Source organism: Halichoeres trimaculatus, unplaced genomic scaffold, assembly GCF_033239565.1.
Source record: "Halichoeres trimaculatus isolate MK-OKI-2021-1 unplaced genomic scaffold, fHalTri1.1 fHalTri1_scaffold_6, whole genome shotgun sequence".
Taxonomy (NCBI): Eukaryota; Metazoa; Chordata; class Actinopteri; order Labriformes; family Labridae; genus Halichoeres; species Halichoeres trimaculatus.
Window position 1 is genome coordinate 14,273,575 of NW_027437184.1, and position 24,709 is coordinate 14,298,283.

General features: G+C 38.1%; 1 protein-coding gene across 12 annotated transcripts in view; it reads left to right on the plus strand.

Annotated features, from left to right (window-relative positions):
• The window catches only part of LOC141791451 (RNA-binding protein Musashi homolog 2), a 311,762-nt gene extending 288,753 nt beyond the window's left edge, over positions 1–23,009 (plus strand). For 3 of the 12 annotated variants that reach the window (XM_074671943.1, XM_074671947.1, XM_074671949.1), the window contains 3 exons: positions 6,386–6,565; positions 10,554–10,708; positions 17,566–23,009. In XM_074671943.1, coding sequence (XP_074528044.1) covers positions 6,386–6,565; positions 10,554–10,708; positions 17,566–17,610 — 380 coding nt within the window. In that variant the 3' untranslated portion in view covers positions 17,611–23,009. Of the gene's footprint in view, positions 1–6,385; positions 6,566–10,553; positions 10,709–16,457; positions 16,529–17,565 lie in introns of all 12 variants that reach the window. The other 9 variants (XM_074671950.1, XM_074671952.1, XM_074671954.1 and 6 more) reach the window with 5 other exon arrangements.
• Positions 23,010–24,709: the final 1,700 nt, after the last annotated feature.

Consider the following 24,709-nt stretch of genomic DNA (forward strand, 5'->3'; position numbering starts at 1 on the left):
TGTTTAAGGCCCAGGGAAAGATGTGACACATTGGGGAGGGCAAAGTGTCCCTTTGCGGCTCCACCACGTAGCCGCGGCTCTCACAGCTGTGGGTAGCAGATGCTCTGAGGTTACAGGCACAGGCCTTCAGGGACATCACCACTCTGCCCTCCAGGGGCTGCACACGTAACACACTCTGTGAGGAAAACTTCATGAAGACTTAATTGGAGTACTTTGTCTGGGATATAATCTTTTGTAGTCAAGATAGAATTTCCTCTTATATTTGCATTGTGCATCTGTTTTGAAGGGAAATTACAAACACATGTTTAAAGGGACTTTAAGCTCACACTCACAATTACACACAGATTTAGGCGGATATAATTCACATGGTACTGTGACTATTTGTACAGTTTGTTTTAATAATAGTATCTGGAAGTTAAAATATGTAAGAAAAGACAAAATTTGGCGATCTACTATTCTGTATGTATGATGTATGGTGAGCAGGTGGGTATGCAAAATGCACTAATGAAAGGGTGAGCAAGACCCCAGTCTTCCTGCTCACTGTGCATTATACCACTCATCACAAAGCTACCAACAACAGGTTTAATCAACCTGATGATAGATTTATTTTAAGATTGATTGATAACAGTTGATTTACCCGATGTATTTACAGTTGATGTATGAAATGACTAAAGCACCAGATTTAAGTCTTCTGCTCCATCAGTTTAAAGTCTTTTGACATTTTGCTTTTCTTTGTGCAGTTGTTCAACACTGCCAAAGCACATACTGCGTTTGACCTCCCTTGCTGTTTCTGTGCGGTTTTACTCCCCTCTCCTTATTTTCTTTGACTGGTCAGCCATTCACCACAAATCTAGAGTCTGACATTCTCCAAAGAAGGTAAAAGGAGTATTAAAGACATCCCTCACTATCTTTTACAGATGCTAAAAAGGAACTTCAGTTGTTGCCACTGTGTCAAGAAGCAGAAGTAAAATGTGCCTTTCTGCAGATTGATTTTAACATGAGATGTGTGAATGAATGAGGATTAATCTTTCCCATTTTTTTTGCCAACAAGAATAAAACAGTTATCTTCAAAGGCACTGTTGCTACATAAAACAGTCCCTCTGCTTTTCTTTCCTCTGGATCACAATGACTTGGATGCAGCCAGCAGCACTCAGATTGTAGTCATTGTGAGTCTTAGTTTTCTTAAAACCACACAAGTATGACCAGACATGTATGAAAAACCGTGTTCAGCCAAAAGGCCAGGGCTGTCAGTTCTGAGCCTGCTGAAGACAAGATAATCTGTGCTGACTGCAGTTAACCAAGTGGCCTTTCTCAGCTAGACCAGACCAGACCCCAGACAGGTTCAAATCTGCATTACGGCCAAATGAGTGGCTACGGATTTACTACACTGCTGTGCATTCACCGTTTAAATTCCCTCATCATTTCTGTTGAGTTTGTCCATTACCGAGAAGAGCAGCAGGAAAAGGGAAAAGAAGGCATAAAAATGAAACGTGAAAAACCAAAAACAGAGGCCTGAGTATGGGTGAGTAAATGCAAAAAGAAATCATCTGTTAAAATTAATTAGCCAAGCTCCTCTGAACACAAAATGACAAGACATTAAATATGTATTATTTATGAAATGTCTGTGCTCTGAGAAAAGGGTGTCTAGTGCTGTTAATTACTCAGCCATTCATTCAGAAAAGATTATTTCAAATGGAAAGTGAAAGCAAGGCCAGACAGCAAAAGAGCTGTTAGTTTCTTTCACGCTATTTTTAAATGACATTGCTGAAAATGGAAAAGCTAATTATGGTAGCTCTAAAATTCAAAGCTAATTTGAGGAGCAGCATGTCAGGTTTATTGACGTCTTCTGTAGAGCGATGTGGTTTGATGGCCATCGAGGAATCTCACTGGTGGCGAGGAGAAAGGGAAGAGTGACTGCATGAAGAATTATTTTTCAGACCTGAAAATTGGTGACGCTGCACAGTTGACAGCAGAATCAACAGGTACATTTCAGATAACAGCATCAACACAAAATAAGTTGTGGAGTTAGTGTAGTAGTGAGTTTATATCCACGTTGTGTTATCATAAACTTTGTGCAGACAACAGGTAAAACTAAAGTAATACTTTTCTTGTCCTGAAGTCTCATCAGGCCAGACAGCGTGATGCTATCTTTTATCATCAGAGTGATTAGCTTTATTTTCCAACATGTGCACGAAAAAAAAAAAAGCCGCAGTGCTTTCAGGGTTTGTGATTCCTCTTTAAAGGCAGTCACCTGGCAAAGTGGGACCGAGAGCAGGGCATTTATCCACTTAAAGAGCGCCACCCCGATGATGTCAGTAACAGATGACTATGAGACACTCCCCTCTCCGCCGCCCTGCAGCCAGCTTTGGTCACAGAGGGCAGAAAGGGAAGGAGGGTGGGGGTAGGGGAGATAATTACCAGTATAAATGAAGCCCTGCAAACGATTCGCACTGCTGGGTCCCCTGATCTAGTCTCCAAGGCAACCTCAGCACGCTCATTTGTTTTGTAGATGAGTAATTACATCCAATTAGTGGCCAGTGAAAAAAAAGGAGTCCAAAAAAGGCCCATTGTTCTGGATAGATTGTGTGAATATTAATAGTGGGGAGGTCTGAGGCGCAGTGATATGATCGGTGATACTGATGCAGCTGTGGGCACACTCTGCCCAGTCTCATCCTGCATAACTGATCAGATAGGCACTGATGAAAATATATGGCTCTGAGAGTGAGTACCTGAGTGTTTGTGTGTGTCTGAGTCAGTGTCCAGCTGCTGCCATTCAGGAAACAGAGCCAGGACAGGGACACACGCCGTCCAATGTCTGAAAAACTTCTGAGTAGCAGAAAATTTCAACTAACTAAAAGTTTATTTTGTTTTACCTGAGCTAAATCTAAAACATGATTTGACTTTATAAGAGTAGTGGAAATATTCACTGATTTATTTCACTAGTTGGTCTGAGAGCTGCTGGATTGGTGCTAGTTGATAGATGTAGTGGGTGAATGACTTCAGCGTGTCGTTCATTGTCCTCTAGGATTGGTCATTTACTTGGATGCTTCTCTTCATGAAGCTATGCATTCATTACGTGGACTTGGCCTGATTTGAATCCTGCATTTGAAGTTTTGAATTGAGGACTGATCATTCAAACGGTTTGGTCAGCTGTCTTGTAGTTGAAGCAGTACCAGGGCAACTCCCCGTATTCCCACTTTTAAAAAGATCCCTCACAAAATGTAATTGGCCTGTTTATACATTTTAGTGGAGCACTATTCCATATTGGGATTGTTTTCCAGAAAGTAAATATCTGCAGAATTGTTGCACATTTTGTTCTTGTTTTCCAATCACAGAGTAAATGCTGCCTTTATTTATTTATTTATTCATTTATTTGTAAGCATTGTTGGAGACAGTTTTGTCTAGGAAGATTAAAATAAATTGAAATTGTTAATTGACAAAACCAGTCAGGTGTTAAATGTTGACATTAAGGGTAAGCCAGCTTTATAGCAGATCAATTGATCCTTGCAGCTATGAGGTTTATAACATAAAGGGGTGAGAAAATAGCTTTGAGACTATCTGATATGGAGGCAAAGCTCCCTTAAATAACCTGCAGCTGACAAAACTTTGACAGTAATGAACATGTACTTTTACCATGACTAAAAGACATGCTATCCAACCCCTTCAAGATGCAGCAGCTTCACTTTTAGTAAATGTCTCTTGTTTTTGTTGCATGTTGTAAATTGTGTGATAATTCAAAGTAAATGTGCCTAACAAAATGTTCATTGGTATTGAATGGTGCAATTATTTTACGATAGAAAATCACGTCTATTACAGTCTCTGAGCTGCTGACATATTTAGAATAGCGTCTTTTCTATGAATTCTCAATAACATGGTTTGTCAAATGTTTTTTCTCTGTTATAATTATTCCATTGATCGGGTTTTCCTCATTAGCAAGGCCAATCAATTTTGGCTGACATTTGTCTAAGTCTAGAAATGGAATGATTGGTTCTTGAGCTTTGTTCAGTGTGTCAGGCTTTATGTGACGTACGTGGGAAGCTTGCCGTATTTGGAGCCTATAATTTGATGAGTGGGCAGACAGCCCACAAGTGGTGAGATCAGAGTGCTAAAAAGCATTGGCGAAGAGAAACATGGCTGGTGCTTATATTCCATTTGGCAGAAGTGGACTGTCTCCCTCTGAATGGGTAGAGGTGAAGTGGCTTTGAATGGCTGTTCGCTCCAGGACCCAAATAAAAAAACAAACACACAGCAGGGGAAACCCAGCATGGAAAAGCCAGTGTCACCAATCTGAGTCGCTCCTGAGTAGATTAACTCTGTTATCAAAGAGGTGTGAGAAGGACTCGTTTCTTTTAATTGCACCCTTTATATGAGCAGCTTGTCTCAGATTAAGAGGACAAGCAATAAATGTCAGCACGACTTATTGCTGAAAGACATTTTCTAAACTGTTGATAATCCGCCATCTGTGTCAAAGAGAGAATCATTGGAAGAGGCCAATCTGAGACGTGCTTTGAATACTTAGTGCACTTCTGAACGCCTGTCATCAATAAACATAAATGTCTCTGTATCCCACTCAAAGGAAAACCTTATCATCTGTTGCTTTTGGTCAAAAAAGAGGCTTTAAATTAATTATTGATCAGTGCACTTTCTGTTTACTTTTCATTTAAATGACAAAAGCTTCCTGCAGGTATGTCAACAAGGACTGGTTTGAAATGAGAAATGTATTGAGCTGTGTTTAATGATTCTGCAGTTTTATCTCACTCATTAATGACTAAAGAAACACAAGGACACAGGTTAATGGTACAGAAGCCAAAATATCAAAGCTGTAGCCTGATTGTCTTTTTTATATTTATTGCTAATGGTCTGCCTAAATAAAAAAGAAATAAGGAGGCATTTTCTTTCTCATTTTAATTGACTCTTTCCACACGGCAGTGGTTTTACTCTGACGTTAGGCTGAGGGGGGCACTAAAGCCATGTATTGTTGTCATACTACCGTATGGGAATTACTTTCATTTTATATCTTCTAGACTGATCAGTATCTGAGGAGACAAAAAGCACTGAAAATCAACAGGAGACATCCTTTGTTTCCAGTTATCTGTGATACTTAGCCCCTGTTAAACAACAGCTAGAGTTAGGACACCCCATTTCTTAAAAAAACATTAGAGAGACCTGGGAAGTTGGTGAACGCCTGCATGAATTTAAAAGATAGAGATGGTAGGAGAGGCTGAGACAATCTTGTATCCGTGAGCACTCATGTTTATCAACTTTCAATACAAGAGGCTAATGCTAGCTTTAAACCAGTTACTTGCAAATATTACATTTTTTCCTTTTCTTTTATGTGTTACGGCATGTTAAAGTATTTTTTTAACTCAACAATGAAGTGGCTAACTGTAAAGTTATTGGTTAAGTACTTCCAATAATTTTGAAAAAGACAAATTTTTAATGCAGGAGGCTCTAGATAGATGTTTGCTAGGACATTAACTACTGTCAAATAGCAATCAATTTTAAGCTTTTATTCTCTTCTGAGCTATTTTGAGTTAGCTTGGAGGTAAAAAAAATTACAACATTGTCTCTGAATGACTTGAAAAATACACTGGTAAATTGACAGGCCGTCCTGAATTTGTGAATTCTAAACATTTTAGCTTCTTTTAAACCAAAGCTAGCATTAGCACTATTCCTCTTCGACATCTTTGTCCCAAGTATAACAGTTATCTTATTGTATGATATCACATAATGTCATGACAGTAACATGAATCTATTTCTTTTGCCTTTTCTACTCTTGTAATGAAACATAATCTAAAATGTTAGCATACAGCTTTTTCTTGGCTAACAGTAAAACTAGCTGGGAAATGGCAGAAATTTGTGTTACATGTTTTCTTCTTAGTTACCAATGTGTTACTAAATAAGATGAGTGAGCTTCAAATGTTAAATCTAACAAGATTTTCTCTTACTGCTGATCAATAAAATCAGATGTATTGGAGTGATAAAGATGTTTGATTCCCGAAGTTTATCCATCACAATGACACAACATAAAGATACTGTCAGAGAATTTTCACTTTCAACCCTCAGCATGATGTCAGAGGACGATGGCTGCCATGACAAAATGTCAAGCTAATTTTTTCAGAGAAGGATAATGTGTATTCAGAGCATAGCATATGATACAAGGATGTGAAGGGGGCCTGGCGTCATGGCTGCAGCTGCTGGGGAGGGAGGACAGGAAGGGCCAGTTCAAGCAGACAGATGCACTGTTGTATCTTTCAAATGGTGACTCTCACAACCAAGCTATGCTGCAAAATCTGGACTTTTGATTTTGACAATGAAAAAGTTGATTACCACAATGATGGAGTCCCCTCCCCTCCCCCTCCCAACCCTATACTGTATCTCCCAGGCCTCCCCGATTATGGGTTTTACTCTGCGCCCAGTGACCAGAGGGGGGGGCCCTGCTCCTTTGCTGACTATGGCTCCCTGGGGCCCCAAGCGGCTCAGATGCTGCACAGTGAGCATGCCACCTCCGCCTGCAACTCCCCCCTCCAGCACCTACACAGCCCGGATCAATTTAAGAACCCAGGTTTGTATATGCGCATCTATTTCATCCACGTTTTGAAGTTTTTAGTTTGATTCATGACATTATTTCATGCAGATGATCTAATCTCTGTTATTTTTTTATTCTTTTATTTTTTTATTCATTTTTGTTCAGAAAAAAAATCCCCTGTAAAATACCTAAAAAAAAGTCTTGCTGACAAAAAACAGCATTGCATGTCCGTCCTTCTTTTTTCAATTTTCAATTTAGATTTTTCTGTTTCTTTGTGAAGTTATGTTCTAGCCCTTGCTTGCACTTAAGGGGCTGACACACACACACATGCACAAACACACACACACACACACACACACACACACACAGAATGTAATCCTTCATTTGCATGTGAACTGAATAACTACTGATGATGTTGGAGAGCACACTGGCCTCTCTAACGGGGCTGAAGTTGATGTGAATTTTTGAGCAGCAAGAGAACACGTGTGGTGTGGGAGTAAGAGTCATTTTCGTTAGTTGAGCTCTTTTCTTATTGTAAGTGTAAGAATGATTGATCTTATTAGTAATGTGTGAAATTCTAACTGGAAAATGCTGAACATGGGGCAGACACTTAAAAGACAACATTTTTATATAATATGGTCTTTTAAAAGACTAGAACATTCTCATGTCTTCCCTCATCTTTCTTATGTAAAAATAACTTTCATGAACCAGGGGAGGGTTTCTGATAAGAAGTTAAATGTACCGCACAATGAAATTTAACAATTATTTAACACCTTCACGCTGTAAATGAAAAAATACGAGAAACTAATGCTTTTTTGAAAGGGCTGACATTATTGTTCAAAAGTTTATTTTAAGAATTTAAAATATATTTTTCTGACTGATACACATGACATACCACCAGTGTTGACCCACTCTAGCTGAATACAGGACGTCTAAGTCAGTGTCTCGCCATGGTGCGCCTTGGGAGATGTGCCAGTGTCAGCACTGACCTACACACAGCAGTTGGGTTCTCTGCCTCTCGAGGCTCACTGCCCCCCTGCTGGGTTTGAAATCTGCCATAGCCTTCAATCTTGTGCCTTACCTCCTGTGTCTCCACCTCCATTTCAATAGCAACAGCTAGACACACTGAAAACAGAGGGGGCTGTCCTCTAACCCTTTTGGACCAATAAAGTAATTGTGTAAGTGTGGGGCCAACTCTCCCCCCGATGGTTCAAGTGTTGGCCAGCTGCCTCAGGCAGATGTTGGCATTTTCTACAGACTGACTTCAGCAGAGAGAACAGGTTGCGTAGGAACAGCTGCACAGATGTGATTTTCTGCAGTTGTAAAGAGTTCAGTTTTGTTTTTGCGCCTGTGTTGCAGCACTTTTGTAACTTTGGTAGCACTACATGCACAGTTCAACAAACACTTGACCTCCTCCAGATCTATGCATCTGTTAACTTTTGCAAAGTGTTTTTATTCTTACATGTTTGCTCAGCAGAGGAGAGTTAACTTCTACTTTATGTAACTGCAGATACACTCATCAATGCTTTTGTTCGTGTTAATTTTAAAGCTCAGGTCAGAGTATTGCACGGCTCAGTTAGAAGAGGAGAAGAAAGCATCGAGTGTGATTTTAGCAGCATAGTTTTGTTTTCCTGAGGTTGATTCATTTGTTGTGTTCTTTCCTGCTTGGTACAGAGCAGGCTCTTTTCCCACCTGAGAGGACACATTCAAATCCAGAGAGAGTCAACAGAGCTTGATTACATCATAACACAATTTATGTGCTTGTTATCTGTAAAATAGATTTTGTATTTTTAGCCGGCCTCGACCCTAATGGTATGAAAATCACATTGTGGTGAGAAGAATCACAGTTCTGCCGCTAATTTGGACGTTTGCTTTGAAGAGATAAGAATTAAAGTGGAGGATTGGGTTAGGAAGTATAAAAGTGTGTGTGTGAGCATGTGTGCGTGTGTGTGTAAGTGTGTACAGTAGGTCCTACTTGTTAATGACAGATACCTGCAGAGATTACCCATAAGTCATTTATGATGTCATATTTGCTCCTCACAAAGTGGCGAGGATGGCTCACAGATTCCTTGCCTGAAAGAAAGATTAGGATCTAAGCATCTAGAGTTTTATGGCAAATCACATTTATAAATGCTTTATTTGTGTACTGTCTGTACTTGGGTACTAAATCTAAGTAAAGTAAACAAACTGGCAGACGGTGACAGACAACAAAACACATTGTGTGCTGTTTGAAGTTATGATTTAGACATTCATTTTTTCAGGGCTTCCCATTTTCTTTTCAAAATACGTCAGACTAAAGTCACTACAAGCATCCAACAGTTTTCTCTCCAGTTGTTTTTTTTTTTTTTTTTATTACTTTGGAGAACTAGATACTGATGCATAAGAAAGACTCAGCGCTTTCACTACTTATTAAAAAACAAAAACAAAATAAATAACATCACTTTAGTCTGTGTCACAGTTTGCTCTTTTTATGAAAAAAAGAACAATCTGACCCACATTGCTTGTTTTGCACCAAAAGCTAAATCCAGAGCCAGAGCACCCCCCTCATTTCAATGAAAAATAAGCTTCACATGGAGATGTTGAGTGTGTGCGTGTGTGTGTGTGTGTGTGTGTGCATGTATGTGTGTGTCGGGGGGAGGCACTCTCTAATAAAAATCACCAGTCATAGGAAATGAGGATTGCCATTTCAACTGAAAAAAATCCTTAATTATATAATAAGCCGGCCTAGTGGGGGCTGTGCAGGCAAGATAAGAGCAATAGCTGCACAATGTTTAAAGTCCTTACACTTAAACAGAGTGTCAACTCCACTAGATGTGTGTTTAGTGAGATGGCTTAATTTTTCTAGAGTGCTATACATGGATACAGAGTGTTTCAGGTGCTTCTCTTTGACCCAACCTGTCTGATAAAGCTCTGATAGCGATGTGTTAAACACTGGGACATTGATATGGTTCGTATACCCTCTTTATCTGCATCAAAACATTCATTTTATTCCAGTTACTCTGTTTCTTTGCTGTAAGGGCTTTCTTGTACACATGCAATACGGAATGTTTTGCATGCTTAGAAGACTTTCCTTTTTATGCATTTTTTCCTCCAGACTCGTCTTTGAATAAGGGTGAGACAGAGGGTTATGTGAAGCTGACAGCAGAGGAGATTGCTGTTAAGGGATCACGGCGTTTTTCTTTCTCCTTGCCTGTTTTTTTTCCCTGCATTGCCAGTGTTGTTGGCCTTTAGTAGGCATCTGGATTTTAAAAAGACATTTTATTAGTCTGAGTTGCTCTTACTCACAGGGCAAAGGTGGTAAGTCATGTACAGTATTTCTTTTTTATCCCCCCTTGAGCTCAGACCTGCAGAAGAAGCCGGGTCAAGCCTTTATATTTCCCCCTCATGCCTCTTCCTCTCTTGTCTCTCATACCTACTTTGTTTTATGCCGCAAGTTACATCAGCAGACTGCAAAGCTGAGACACACAGCTGAAAGTGCGGGGAGTATTTTTAGTAGGTTCTAGCCGGCTTCTATGAATCGTGGTTGTAAAGGAAAGCATAAAAGTCTGGGTTCAAAATGCTCAAATGAAGTCAAAGAAATAACCCCATGTTACTCTACTTACTCTACAACCAATGTTGTTTTTCAAGTACTCCTTCACATTGTGCATGGCAACATCTACACTGCAACCTTACTAGTTTATTAGCATGGTGGAAGTCTTTTCAAGCAGTGTGCTTGTTTTGTGTTGTGCATGATTCTACAAACTGAATGTTACTCCTATGCATAAAACACAGCATGTAGTTTATATTTAGAATATCATACTGGATTCAACCCTGATTTTGTCTTTGTAAAACCATGTTCGACCAAAGTCCACTTTGGAAATTTTGTTTTAAAGCATTATCCGTAACATGTAAAAGTTGTGCATTGAGACAAACACATGAATCCAGTGATGTGTTCTTTAATTTATCCCAGAGCTAGAGTAAGAGCGACTCTGAGGCTTGTCGGGTGTGTTTGATCTGCTGTGCTTTCCACTGTGTTTGCATGCAGGCACCAACCCATCAAGGCCCGGAGGTTTCCCTGGTGCTAACAGTCCAGGGCCTGTGGCTGACCTGTACGGACCAAGCAGCCAGGATTCAGCCGTGGGAAACTACATCAGTGCTGCTAGCCCCCAGCCCGGCTCTGGGTTTGGCCCCAGCATCACAGTGAGTACCCAGATGCAGACTCTCTTTCGCATGTTGTGCTCTGCTGCCTCTTCTATGTCAGAATAGCATCACCAGAATGAGACACTAAGCCATTGCACGCTGTGTATTATTGGGACTTCCAGACAAATAAATAAATACTTGTATTTTTATAATTAGAACAGAGCTCACTGATTATAAACATCATATTCTTCCACTTAACTGACCGAAATAAGCAGCACTTGGCTTTAAGCAGATCTGCTGAATCCACACAAGCACAAAGCCACCATTCATTACAGTCTGAGAGCTAGGACAATTTCTCCACTGTCATTGAGTTCAGAGGTCCCATAAGCATTTTGTACATCAGAGTAAAGCCTGTCCGAGCCCTCAAAGTTATCTGTGTTAAATGCAAATGTTTATTCCCCTTAGCTAAAGCACAGATCACCTCACTTCAGACTCCGTGTCACCTTCCCAGAACAAATTTCTTTTATTTTTAGAAACCCATCTGTCCCAGCGCTTGAGCTTGCTCATCACCGGGACAAAAGCTTCCAAGCAGGTTTTGTCTCACACAGCGTCCTTGTCCAGGTGTATATTCGCTCAGCCAGGTGCTGTCGCAGGTTGCCATGTCCACTCATAAGTGTAATGCTAAACCATGTTTACTACCTGTGGATGTGTGCCCTGGCCTGTGTGTGGCTTTGCCACTACAAAATGCTTGGAAGGCCTCAACCCTGTTTTTACTGCCAAGGAAACCACAGCCTGAGAGGACAGCAAGGCTATAAAGTAAAGCAGGAAATGATATATGAAATAGGTTACGTTGTAAGATAACATAAAAGCTTTAGAGCGATCATCTTAAGGGCTGATAAAGTATATAACTTTTAACTGAGCTTAAATAGAGTGTTAGCTGATTTAGTGGTCATAAGGTTCATATCAATATTTGGTTATAACTGGTTTATTACATATCACAAAATATTTTGCAAGCTTGTATCTGTGCACAACCACTTAAAATAGCTCATTTTAATAGATAATCTACTAAACTAGCCGTATAATTACAGACATAGGCTGTGTGACTGCATAGTTCTGCACTTTCATGTACTATTTTGAGTGCATAAGTATGTCCACACTGTTGGTATGGAAAAACACAGAGCACTTTGATTTCCCAGCTGGCGCATTCAAAACAACAAAAAGTTGAATGTGGAACGGTGGACACTTCTCACTCTCAATGACTGAAGAAGGGTGGGAACAAATCAAAAAATGTAAATCAAAATAACACCTGTGAACAGCTGTGAAATTCACTCATAATTTCTGGTTAGCGTGAAGCCGCGGTGCTTGATTTGGAACTCTACCCTGTAAGGTTTTGTGCATTGTTGTAGTCCGTGTAGAGTGTACGCAGTGCACTTCATTTACGAGTATTCACAGCAGTACGGGATTTGAGAAACAGTCATAGATGACATCCAAAACTCCAATACAGTTATGATCCCCCTTAAGAGTAAAATTGGTTGAAAGTGTTTCAGATAAAAAAAAAAATGTTTTAGCGCCCCCTATGGTCAAAGTAATGCATGTCATCCTTGCTAATTTTGTCCTGTACCTTTGCACTAACTTTTTTAGTCCATGTGTACGCCATATTGAAAAGGAAAAGACTTTCCTTTGCGTTAACTTTGCTTCGCTAGTTGTAACCAAAGGCTATTTTTTCAGTATAAAGTCGTTTATTTTGTCTGACAACTCACACAGTCAGAATTGATTAAAGGCATTAAATATTATGTCAGAAATGATCAACTTTGTCGTTATGTGTTTTTTTTGTTGTTGTTGTTGTTGTTTTTTTGCTTTTGTGGGATATCCAGAAGCATTTATATTAGTGTCATTTCAGGAGCCTTAAACTGAGGATGGAGCGCCATTTTAAGAATCTAGCAGCTGCTGTAAACACTCTGTGCAGTTCATCAGATTCATGCTTTGTTATGAAACTATGTCAAACTGCATCGTCCCCAACAAATAAATAAAATTCAAATTTAAATAATGACCTTAAGTAAAACCGAATTGATTTAAAAATAGTAAAAATAGAAAGAAAAATCAATTAAAACTTAGGGAAAAAAAATACATAAGATTAAAAAAAAGGGACTACATGTTACTGTCTGTTCATTTTAGCTAATGGTGCTGCTATTCTGTCTGTTGTTTTTGACTTCGTAAACAAAAGCTCCCCCTAAAAAGCCACAATCAGCTTCTTGTTTACTTAGCTTGTGTTTTCACCCACCTTGGACCTTCTGGAATAATTAAACCAAAAATGTAACATCTGAGTTTTATGGCCCCTTACGAGTGCTCGAGGGCCGAGCTCTCAGTCTCCCTGCCAGGCTGGTTGGGTCATGTTTGCACTGTTTTACACAACTGAACTGAGTGACACAGCGCAGGATATGAAAATAACACCTGCTTTTTCAAAGACGATAATTAATGCATGGCTTAACTGAGGTGGAATAACAACAAGCCCATTAGTACTGCAGGCGAGCATTGCCAGGATACAGGGTGAAGACACTCCTTCCAAACTTTATGGCCCACATCATTAAATTGAATTTCTCCTAAAAACCAACACAAAGTGCACGAGAGATTAATGTCAGTTGTATGTGGTGTTTTAAATTAAGGGTGGGTTTGTTTTGCCTGTTTTGTTAGTTTTTTTGTTTTTGTTTGTTTGTTTGTTTGTTTTTTGGGGGGGTGCTTTTGAGAAAAAGTTGTGACCTTTTTTGCAGCCCTTGTGAACGATCCCAAAGAAGAAATAGTGCAATACATTAGATGATTGGGACTAATTGTTAACAGCTTATCAAGGATGTGAGACTTAATGTTGTTTATAGGAGGTGGTGTCACTGGGGGCAAATGTGCAAATCGCTCATGAGAGGGTAAAACAGTTTTTATTAATTTCAGTAAGTGTTTGTAATTGATTTATGATACCCAAACAAAAAACAGGGCTTAACAGAAAAACACATTTTATTGGCTTTTTGCCTCCCTAAGCAAAGCCGCTCTTATTAATTGTTTTAGGTCCACTGGCTATCTGCCATAATCTGTTGGTTTCAGTGGAGGAAGCAAAATATTTGTTATGAAAGACCGGGCTGGCTCGTTTTCAAAGCAGATTTACCAGCAGATAGTTTACAGATGGAAATGAGGCGATTTGTTTCCATTATTTTCCTTTTGCTGCAACAGTTTGTAGCCACAGTTCTGCACAGAGTTGCAGAATGTAAAATTGGACTTTCTCTAAAAAAAACCCTGAGATTTCTGGATAGAAATGTCATGATTTTGGTTATTTCAAATTGAAAATGGTGTTAAAGGGCTAATTCCTAAAAGAGAGCAGTGATGAATTCACGGTTTTCACCAACTCGTAAAACCCAGGTGAGCTTTTGTGAGTCCTCCACAGAATGTGAAATTGTGCCTATGATACCTGGCACTAAATCACCACCTCTGAATTACCCTCTGAATAAAACAGAGTGCAATAAAGCAGAGAGGTGATGCAGCAGCCCTGCGACATCCTGCTCTCAGCCAGATGATCTCTCTACTCAGAACATTAAAATAGGAAATGATTCAGAACTAAAATGTGCTTTATAATTCATTTTCTCTTTTCCTGAGGATGCTGTTGAACTGATTACACGTAGGATCATCATATGTCACAACCTCACGGATGACTTCAGAGTCGCTGATTTGTAGCTCGGTCTCACACTCCAGCGATTTTATTAATCCCTTTAGCCAATATCAAAACAGCCACTGTGAAGAAGAACTAATGAACTTAACTGTTTTTTTTATGCGAGACAATTAGAGTGCAATTAGCTGATTGGAGTGATAAAGACAGATAATCGCTGTGGAAAGTGCTTCTCTTTTCACTGCTGTGTTTGAATCCAAGGATTTCTTAAGACCTGTCAGCAGCAGCTCCATTCACAGTCTCCTGATTACTGAGCTGCATAATGAAAAGCATTCAATACTGCAAAACACACTGAGCTCACTAACACAGGTTTATGATCCTGTTCTCTGCATGCTTTCACAGTAAATCAGTCTGTACCTATGTTGGCATGATTGAGTATTGTGTGTGGGTTTTTTTTCAATACATTTTACACTAATGGTCATATACAGCAGCCTGGTCATTGGCCCAATGCTTGACGGGGCTCTGTAGACACACCTTTCTGGATACTCTCTTTAAATATACTGCTTGGGAGATGTGCTAAAGTAAGATGACATAAGGAGCATAAAGTCTACCTCCATCATCAAACAATCCTTTAAATAAATGCAACTTTTAATCTGGAAACTAAGGGTTTAGATTAAGTTAAAAAAAAAAATGTTATTTTATTACTATAATTGTTTTTTATTAAACTAATTGATATTATTTTTATTATTTTTATTTATTATTATTGGTATAATAATAATAATAATAATAATAATAATAATAATAATAATAATAATAATAATAATAATAATAATAATAATAATTATTATTATTATTATTATTATTATTATTATTATTATTATTATTATCATTATTGATAATCATTCTATAATTCTATTATTTTTTCTATAAAGTTGCTCTGAAACATGTGCAATGACAAATAAAGCCATACCATACCATTTTTAAAAGTGTACTTTCAACAGGTTACATGACTTTTGTCAGCAATGTCTAAAAATTTCTAAGATGATGATATGTAAACATCACATACATTATAAACTGATGTTTTTAATATTTTTATGTTTGATGTGCTGTTTTATTTTACATGTTATTTAACATTGTTCAACACAGTTACTGTTATCTTACCTTATTATTTTATGTATATCTAACATGCATTCGTAATGTAATCCAAGAACTGCACCCGCGTTAGCAAGTCGCTGCTCATGTATCATTGCTTATTTAAAGCTTCTGTGAAGAACTTTGAGTTTGTGTCAATTTTGGCACCCCCCTGTGGACAAAACAGGAGCTTGTACTGTGTACGCATACTAGCTGTTTTGTGACAAAATATTTCATTCTGATATTTTTAAAGACTTGTGTATCAGACATTGTGAATTTGTCATCTTCAGCACAGTGGTTTCACGCATTAAATGATTTAGGCATTAAATAATACAACACAAAAGAAGTAAATCTTGATGCTGAACAGGAAAAATCTCGTTCTTTTTTTCTTCATGGTTCTGATGGTTTTTCATAACCGATTAACAAGTTTGTTCAGGAGCTTATAATGTAAACTTCAACTGTTTACTCCAAATTGGAAAAAGTAGTTCTTCTTCAGTGTTATTCCTGCTCTTCCAATTAATGTATTCAACATGGTTTTATTATTTTTAAAGATTATATCTTGCATTTCTAATCACTAACTGTCCTTCTCAATGTAAAAGCCTAACTTGAAATTGCATACTGCACATGTCAAACTGGCTCTGAGGTGGTTCCTGAACAGTCCTTCTCTTAGCTGACCAGGCTCCTGTATTTGACGATTCAAGGTTCAGAATTTGTTCATATGATCTGTTTTTTTGTTGTTTCCTGCAAACTGTTGATGTCAATGTAATTTTTTTAAAAAGTGATTTAAAAGTGTTCTGTAACACATCTTTTACAATGTCCTGCTTCCTGTAGTGATTTATGCTCTGTTTCTCCATGACAAAAACAAATATAACCTGTTTGATATTTATGATAATGTAGTCTCCTGCTCTGCTGCTGAACATGATCAAACTGAATCAAAAAAGTTCACATTAATGCTAGCTGGAAAATGAAATGGTACTCACTTTTCTCTCCTTGAAATGCATACTGACAATCGCACTAACTGTACACTTTTAGGGCCCGTTGATTGCGACAGCTTTTACAAATGGATACCATTGAACAGGTGGCCGGTTGCCATCTCATCAGAGGTATTGCATTTTATTTACTGTGCATTTCTATCAGTCTTTCTCTCTTCATCACATGATTGATTGTTTCTTCACCACTGCCCCTCAGAACCAGAGCTGGTAGCACAGTGTGAGTGTGAGGGAGGGTGTGGGGATCCTGTTAGCGAGAGGGTGTTTAACTTTAGTTTGTAAACAAAACAAACTAAAAGAAGAGTTCTCCAATCTGAATTGATCACTATCCACTTATTTGGATGTTCTGTTTCCAGACAAAGTTCAGTTAAATTTGCACGCTCACTCATGCTACCAGCTCTGCCTCTATGTCTTTGTTTTTTTTTTTTACTAATAATTTTTATTTTTGTATCTCAAATTAACCTTTTTATTAGATGTTGGGAACCTGTGGGTTCTCACTCCGATCCTACATTTTATGCAGCTTTTTAAAATTTAGAGCCTTCAGATCTGGTTTCCAAAGACAGAATCTTAATTCACTGATTGTCTGCCATAAAACTTTATTCTTTTAATTCAGTGGCCTTAAATCAACACATTTTTCCAACCGGTAGATGATTTAAAAGAACTGAATATTTCAGTTTCATCATGTTTATTTTGTTCCTCTAACTCACGTCTTTTGCTAACAGTGCTGCCCTACTCTGTGTGTTCACTCTGTGTTCTTTAAACCCATTCATTACATTGTGAGCTTTCTGTGTGCTTTCAGCCTTTCATGTAGAAACAATGTGTGCTGTGTTGACCATATCTGTGCTCATGTAAAGTTTTCACTGATCTATAAAAGCATTAGAAAGTAGCTGTACGTGCATGACCGCTGAGCTTAGAAGAGGTGTGACCTTGTAGCTTTTAAGAATGCCTAGCAGGCTGGTTTTTACTGTACCTTTGTGCTCTGATGTTATGGCTGCAGCAAGTTACCACCTGCTGCATTTGATGGTAATTGTAGTCACTGTGTCTGTAGAATCCAAACTCTCTGTCCACATGTATCTCTTGAGATTTGCTGTAGTAAAACAACTGTTCTCTAATGTTTCTGCCGTCCTCTCTTCCTCTCTTCTGTCACCCAGCAGAGTATATCTGGTGGCCCAGGGAAGACAGGACGAAGTTTCTAATTGGCTTTGTGTGCAGGTGATGCTCTCCAACTTCAAGCACTACAGCATCACACTGGCAAAAAGAAGGAAAGTCGGAATCACATGAAGAAGAAAAGAAAACGTTAGTCATCTCAGAAAAATAACAACTGCTGTACTATAATCCAAACCTCCTATAACTTTACGACCTGGTTTGGTATGATGTTTCACGTCAATTTCATTCACCTGTTTCCTTTCCTCTGTTAGCTTTTTGTTTTCAAATTTATTCTTAGGAAGTCATTTTAGTTGAACTTTTAATTTTGTGTCATTTTATTTAATCTTAGAGTACATTTGTGTCAATGGATTTTGTTTAAAGTTCGGGGGTCATAGCCAAGAAATTCTGAAGTCATGTCTTCATCTTTGTATCGGTTAGTGTAACGGAGAAGCGATCAGTCTTTCCGCAAAAAAAGAAGCTGAATGTGGAGAGAATCAGAGACAAAAAAAAACAATTTAAAGAAAAATTTAAAGAAGGTATCTAAGTAATAAATCTTAGTAGCTGTTTTATTTCTTGTGATGTCTCATTGTTAACCATAATTACCTATTTTTGGGCAATACAAAGAGGACTCCAATATTTTTATGGTCCTTTTTTATAAGTGTTGTTTTTGTTGTTTAGAAATATATATATATATGCTATAACAAATTTCATATAACTACATTGTGAATTCAAACTTGAGAAAAAGAAATGTAGCTGTACATATTATTCCAGTCACTGCATATAACCAACTCAGTGAGAGAATAGCATATTTTTGTGATGGTGTGTCAAAAGAAAACATGTTATAGCGTGTGAATAGAAGAAAAAAAAAAGCTGTAAACAGTTATTATTCTACTTTTTTTTCTGCTGGAAGACGACCCCGGAGACAGAACAGAATACACTTTTGCTCTGTAAATACTGAAGCTGAATAATTTTACAAGTGTCATACCAGCAAATATACAAACGGAGAGTTCAGTCAACGCGGTTTTAAAAAAAAGAAATAAAAGAGCCTGACGGGTTTCTTTTGTCTAACTGTTCAAGATATCAGTATCATTTCAAAGAAGAAGACAAAAATGATGATTTAATCCAAAGCACACTGTACTTAGAAGTGAGGATCAGAACTTGAACCAGGCATTTTTCAGTGCTCTGTGCATCCTGACACTTTTATACTGAGAGGAACTTGTTAGTTGTACGTTCTTGTTTAATTCATTCTGCTTGTTCCTGATTTTAGAAAACGTCATACCTGAGCTCTTCTGTAAGAGCGGAGCTCTTTTTAATGTTACGCTTGTTCTCTGAATTCGTTCTCTCTCTTTTGTTTCTTTTTTGAAAGAATTAGGAAGAGTAAACATTTTGATACCATACCTCAGCCTTTGTGACTTCTATTGTGGAATCATGGGGCAGGTTTAATTTATTGTCGTGGTGAAAACAAAAAAAACACTGAAAGGTTAATAAAGCGAGTAATCATTGCACTGTGAGTAGTGAAGTACAGGCCATTTTTCCTATTTGCACATGTATATGTTGGCTTTTAAAATCGGCCCTGTGCTTTGGGATAGTATGAAGGATTTATGGGTAAATGTATTCTGGATTAGACAAACTCTTTGAAGTTTTGTGGCGTTGGAAATATAACTGATATGTTGCAGTGTACACTTGGATTTCTTTCTATGTTAGCCCCATGTCTCATCCAAGGATGTTTATACAGGGTTGAGAGGCAACACTGAATTATTCACTCTCTGTCGCTGCACCAGGTTTTACACAGTGTGAGTGCTAAATGATTTTACTCAGATAATAGTAATAACAATGATATTCTCCAGAGTGCAGTCCAGATTTTTAAGTCATTCGTGGAATGAATGGTTGTTTTATTTTGAAAATACTTTACCTGCTGCAGCTGTATTTGTTTGTTTCATTTTTAACCCACCTTCTGTCTTGTTTTGTTTGATTTCAAAACAACCAGGTAAAGAAATATGCTGGATTCTTCTACAGTAAATGAAACAGAGGTGTGATCAAGTAATAATTTAAAGAGTAAAGAGAAAAAAAACCCTTGTAATGTTCAAATGTAAAAGAAAAATAAGAAATACAAAACTATAAAAAAAGAAAGATGCTTCTTTGCTGATTTCAAGTTTAATCAGAGTTTTATGGATACTTTGTGGTTTATATATGAATAATTGTAATATACTATTAAAATGTACTGTGCATCCATTGCTTTCTCTCTTTCCATTCCCCATCCTCAGATTCCTCCTTCTTTTTGTTGCTCATTCATGTACGATTCATTAGTGTGTAAAGAAACCACAGTTAACTTGTAAACAGAGTGCTGTCTTTGATACCAGTGTAGTGGTCTTTGTTGTTCTCCCTTTGCTCTACCTCTCCTTTCTCTCATATCTACCCCTCCCCCCTCGCGCTCTTTTCTATCTCCTGTAAGTACAACGTAGATGTTATATAGGATTCATTAATATAATACTCGTAGTGAATAGTGGATTTAGGACTCAGTCAAGATAGACCTTTCTCTAAATGATCATGTTATTCAGATATTTGCAGGCTCTTATTTTGATAGAGGTTCATTGTAATTTATTCCCTGTATGTTTGACTCTTTTTTTTTTCTTTTCTTTTTTTGGATTTTGCCACGCTCACATGGTTTCAGCTAACCAAAGCTCTCATGGATGAACAATAGAGAAAGCGTTGCTATAAGATGGATTTGTTCACAAGGCATTATTTGGATCCCCACCCTTGAATGTTTCAAAAGGGGTGTGCCATACTACCTTAAATGCTAATGCTAGATATGCAAAACTTTTCTGTTTGGGTGTTTTTTTTTTAAGAGGGACACAAGCTATAACCACGGAACAAAGACTTTTGAAGATCATGTTTTTTTGAGAAACATACCAATGATTACCGTAATACTCAAAATATCAGTCACAGTGAACTTAAATTTCCTGTTTCTAAATTTAGACGCAAGTACACTGTTAAAAAGTTTAGTGTACACTATTTATTGATCCCTTCTCTCAAGACTTTTATCAGATTGTTATTATCTTAATCCTAAGTGGGAAGTAGTTTTTGACCATCATATTGAAATTATAAAAGTATTACTATAAAGACTTAAAACCTGAAGCAAAGGACTTAAAAACTTTAAGAAGTTAGATTAGTGCTCTAAGGCTGTGTTTTACTTCTAAGTTGTATCAAAGACTGGATTGAAACTTGAATGTTATTGCCTAAGGTTCCTCCAGACCTCATGTAAAACACATACTGAATGACGTCCTGCTGGATTAACATGCACTGCAAAAATACAAAATGTAATCAACATTTAAAGTCAGTTATGTAACTCCAATCTGGAGGTGGAGCTAGTTTAATTTTAACAAAACAAAGATTTTAATGAATTTACCTCACCTAAATAAGCGCTTCCTTATACTTTTACATTTCTTACAAACATGCACAGCGATGGCAGCTCTGTAGTGACACAAATCATTGAATGAATCCAGCTCATCTACAGGATGTTGTTTTATATAAATACAGGCTAAGTGCCTGATGATGATGTCGAAATGTTAGCAAGTCAAATACCATTGAACTCAAGATCTAGAGAGGTCTAGCAGCTCTAGGTCTAGATAGATCTTTAGATGACAGAATAATTTACAACAAAAATCTAACAGTGTATTGTAAGAGTTAGTTTTTATGGTTCCTCCATTTGCACTTTTAAGTGTTAAAGTAAATCTCATAACATGTTATTAAGACTTAACAAAGCAGCAGCCTGTCATTTCATTGAACCAAGCCATGTTGTGGAAGTTTGTCCTGAAAATATTCAAATAGTGCTCCTCTATTGAATTTTTTATCTGAATTATTTTATCAAATTTTAAACCCAAACCACACAAAGATCGATACCAGAAGCTCACCAAGAGCTCAAATGATTCAAGTTGTTCTTTCAACTTCACGTAAAGGCCCAGAAACTGCGACAAGTGGAGAAATACATTACTCCAACGCAGCGCCTTGTGGCTTGTAGACTGTAATTAACCATCTTTGATGGGAAAAGAGGAAGTGAAACTTGAAACGGCTCATTTTCCCTCACACAAATATAAAAACCTGAGTTGTTTTGTGATCCTGTAGCTTGGACTTTAAGGTAGCATGGCTCTGTTGCTGTAATTTTTTTCCTTTTCTCTCAAACTGACAGCAGTTTACAGCTGATGAATGTTACACATCTTACTAGACTAGCTTAACCATTCGGGGGAGAAGGGGAGGGGTCTTGGTTTAAAGAAAAAAATAATCAAAAAAGACAAAAAAGTCAACCTGAGAGGTGTTGACATTTGTAGTGTACTACCGTATCCATTTAAACTTGAATCTCGAGGCAAGTGCTAGGCAATGGCCAAACTATTCCTCCCATCCCTTTACGGGGACATCCCACCCTCAGACTACAAAGACCTGTGAGCTTTTTGTTGCTCAGGGTTCAAATCTGTGCTATGAACATGAAAAATAAGACATCAGACTGGGCTAAGTGATAAGACTGACTTTTATTGAACATTTCTGAGCATTTACACTCTAACACAGGCTCATTCATAGTGGTGCTAATGGTTTTAAACCAGACAACGTGCCCTTATCTCTAAGAGATACTGGATACTGTCATAGTGACCACAAAGTTAGTGTCCCAGCCAACAAAGTGGCTCTCACTGTAACACAACCATCATTTATGGTGTTTGTCTCTCTTGTTACAGGATAATACAAAGACGGCTTCATGTCCACAGATTGAATTCTTTAAGCAACAGAAATGACACAAGTCGAACTGTACTGTTGTTTTTTAGGGTGGATTCCCCCTTTAGTCCAAACCATTGCCATCTCACCCATTCTCACTCATAAATAAATACATAAAATTGCAATATATATCTGTGTAGATGTATATGTACTTGCAATTTTCACTCGATTGATTAGACTGGAGACCTCAGCTGTATAGAGATGTTCCTCACACAAACACACACACATGCACACACAGGTTCATTATTAGCTTATGTTCACCCCCGGCGTGTTGTCCGGTTTGGAGCAGAGCGCACGGCCTGGAGGGGAGCCTGCGAGCTCTTCAGACACAGTGCATGGACGTCCGTGTGAGGCTCTGCTGTGCTTCCATGTTTGTGCACAGAGCTCTCCGCACCGCCGTCGGCCCATTCCTAACACTTGCCCCCTTTTTTTTATGTTAACCGACTTTTTATGGCGAGAGACAGACAGACTTGACTGACATCTGAAAGCATCTTTCAGGTTATCATATGGCTTGCTTAAGCCCTGTTGTAAAATATACTAAAAAGAAAAAATAATAATAATAATGGATGGGGGTCTCTCACATATCAAATGTGGAAAGTCTAATTTTATATTTGTATTTTCAAATAATAATATTGACAAAAAAATGTCTGTGAAAGGTTTCCATCCTCTACTGTGGTCCAGAAATTGATGTGTCTGTCTGGAAAATAAATAAAATAAACTGAATTGTTATATTACTTGTTTTCATGTTTCATTGCATTTTTGTTTGTTTCCCTAAAGATGGAAAAAGTTAAACAGGTACGATTTCTCTCAGAAGTATGCAGTTCCTGTATTTTTCAGCATCTGCTGACATCCCATAACGAAATACTGTTGAGTCTGCTTGAATGTATAATGAAGGTGTTTTTCTTTTCATGTCACATTTCACTCAGCTTTTTGGATCCTGCGAGGTCGCTCTTATGTCAGCAGGATTAATAGAACCTGAGCTCTTAAGATGCATTCAGGGACCTTGTGAACAATCAAGTGCTGGCGTGTAATTCTGCTGCCCCTCAGTGGTCGCTTCCAACGGTGGAGAGAAGAAAGACACAGCAGCGCTTTCAGGGTGAGGAAAAAAAAAATCCCAACATCCTGTCAGTGCTTTATTTTTTCATCAGCGGCATCACATGGAGAGCATCAATATTAGCCGAGGCTCAGGGAATAAACGGGCTGAGGATGTGATGAGTAGATGAGCAAACAGGCGGCTGCATGACAGGCCTTTTAGAGCGGCACAATAGCAGAGAGGGGGATACACACACAAACACACACACATGAAGCATGAGGGTTTACTTTTGACGCGTTTGTCACGGTGTTTGGAAAATTTCATTTCACATGTCAGAAACAAAAAAAAAAACACACACACACAAAAATCTGAATCATTTCCTGAGGTGAAGCTAAAAGATAAATCACAGAAAAAGTTGAACAATTTTTCTGGAACCTGCTCTCGGCAGTTGCATTTTTCCCATGTCTCTTAAAGATTATTCAGTTTTTCGTTTAATTAAATCCACAATCAAGTACTGTGGATCACACAGTTTGCTCAGTCTACTAATAAGTGAACAGAGAGTATCTCCAGCAGATCCTGGGCACCTGAATTAAATCTGACTGTGGCTGAGTCTCATTGTGAAGCATAATGCTTCTGCTGCGTTCAGGGTTTTTTTAACGCTTGTCAGGTGAGACCAACACTGCAACAGCTTCATCACTCATTCAGACACGGTGATCTATAATTCTGGCTGAGATCAATACTGTTCCCGGCTCTGTTTTTTTCCCAGCCAAGGCTCTACTAGTTTAGATCACAATGCTGCTCACTGTGTGTGTGTGTGTGTGTGTGTGTGTGTGTGTGTGTGTGTGTGTGTGTGTGTGTGTGTGTGTGCGTGTGTGTGTGTGTGTGTGTGTGTGTGTGTGTGTTTGTGTGAAATGAGTGTAATGATAATCCAATTGTCTGGATTATTGTTTCATTTTCACAGAAGATGCTTTTGATTTTTGGTTTCTTTTTTTTCCAACAGAGGAGTGGAGAGCTTTGTCCCAAGGTATGTGCAAGGGCTTTAAAAATATTCACCCCCCATATAATTTGGTTTGAACAGATCACTGAAGCACACGTCAGATGAAATTTATCATGCATGTTTTGAGCGGATGGCATTTTAAGGGTTTTTTGGGGGGCAGGAAAAAAATCAAAATCAGATGAGGCAAAAGATTTTACATGTGTTTTTAAGTGTGTATGTTTAACACAATCCAAAGAAATGCAGATGTGAATTATGCTTGTAAAAGCATGTTTTAAAGTTGGCAACATGAGTGAATTTCAGCCTCAAAGACTCATGACTTTTCTCCGATGACCTCAGCATTAGCTGGCCTAAAATTAAC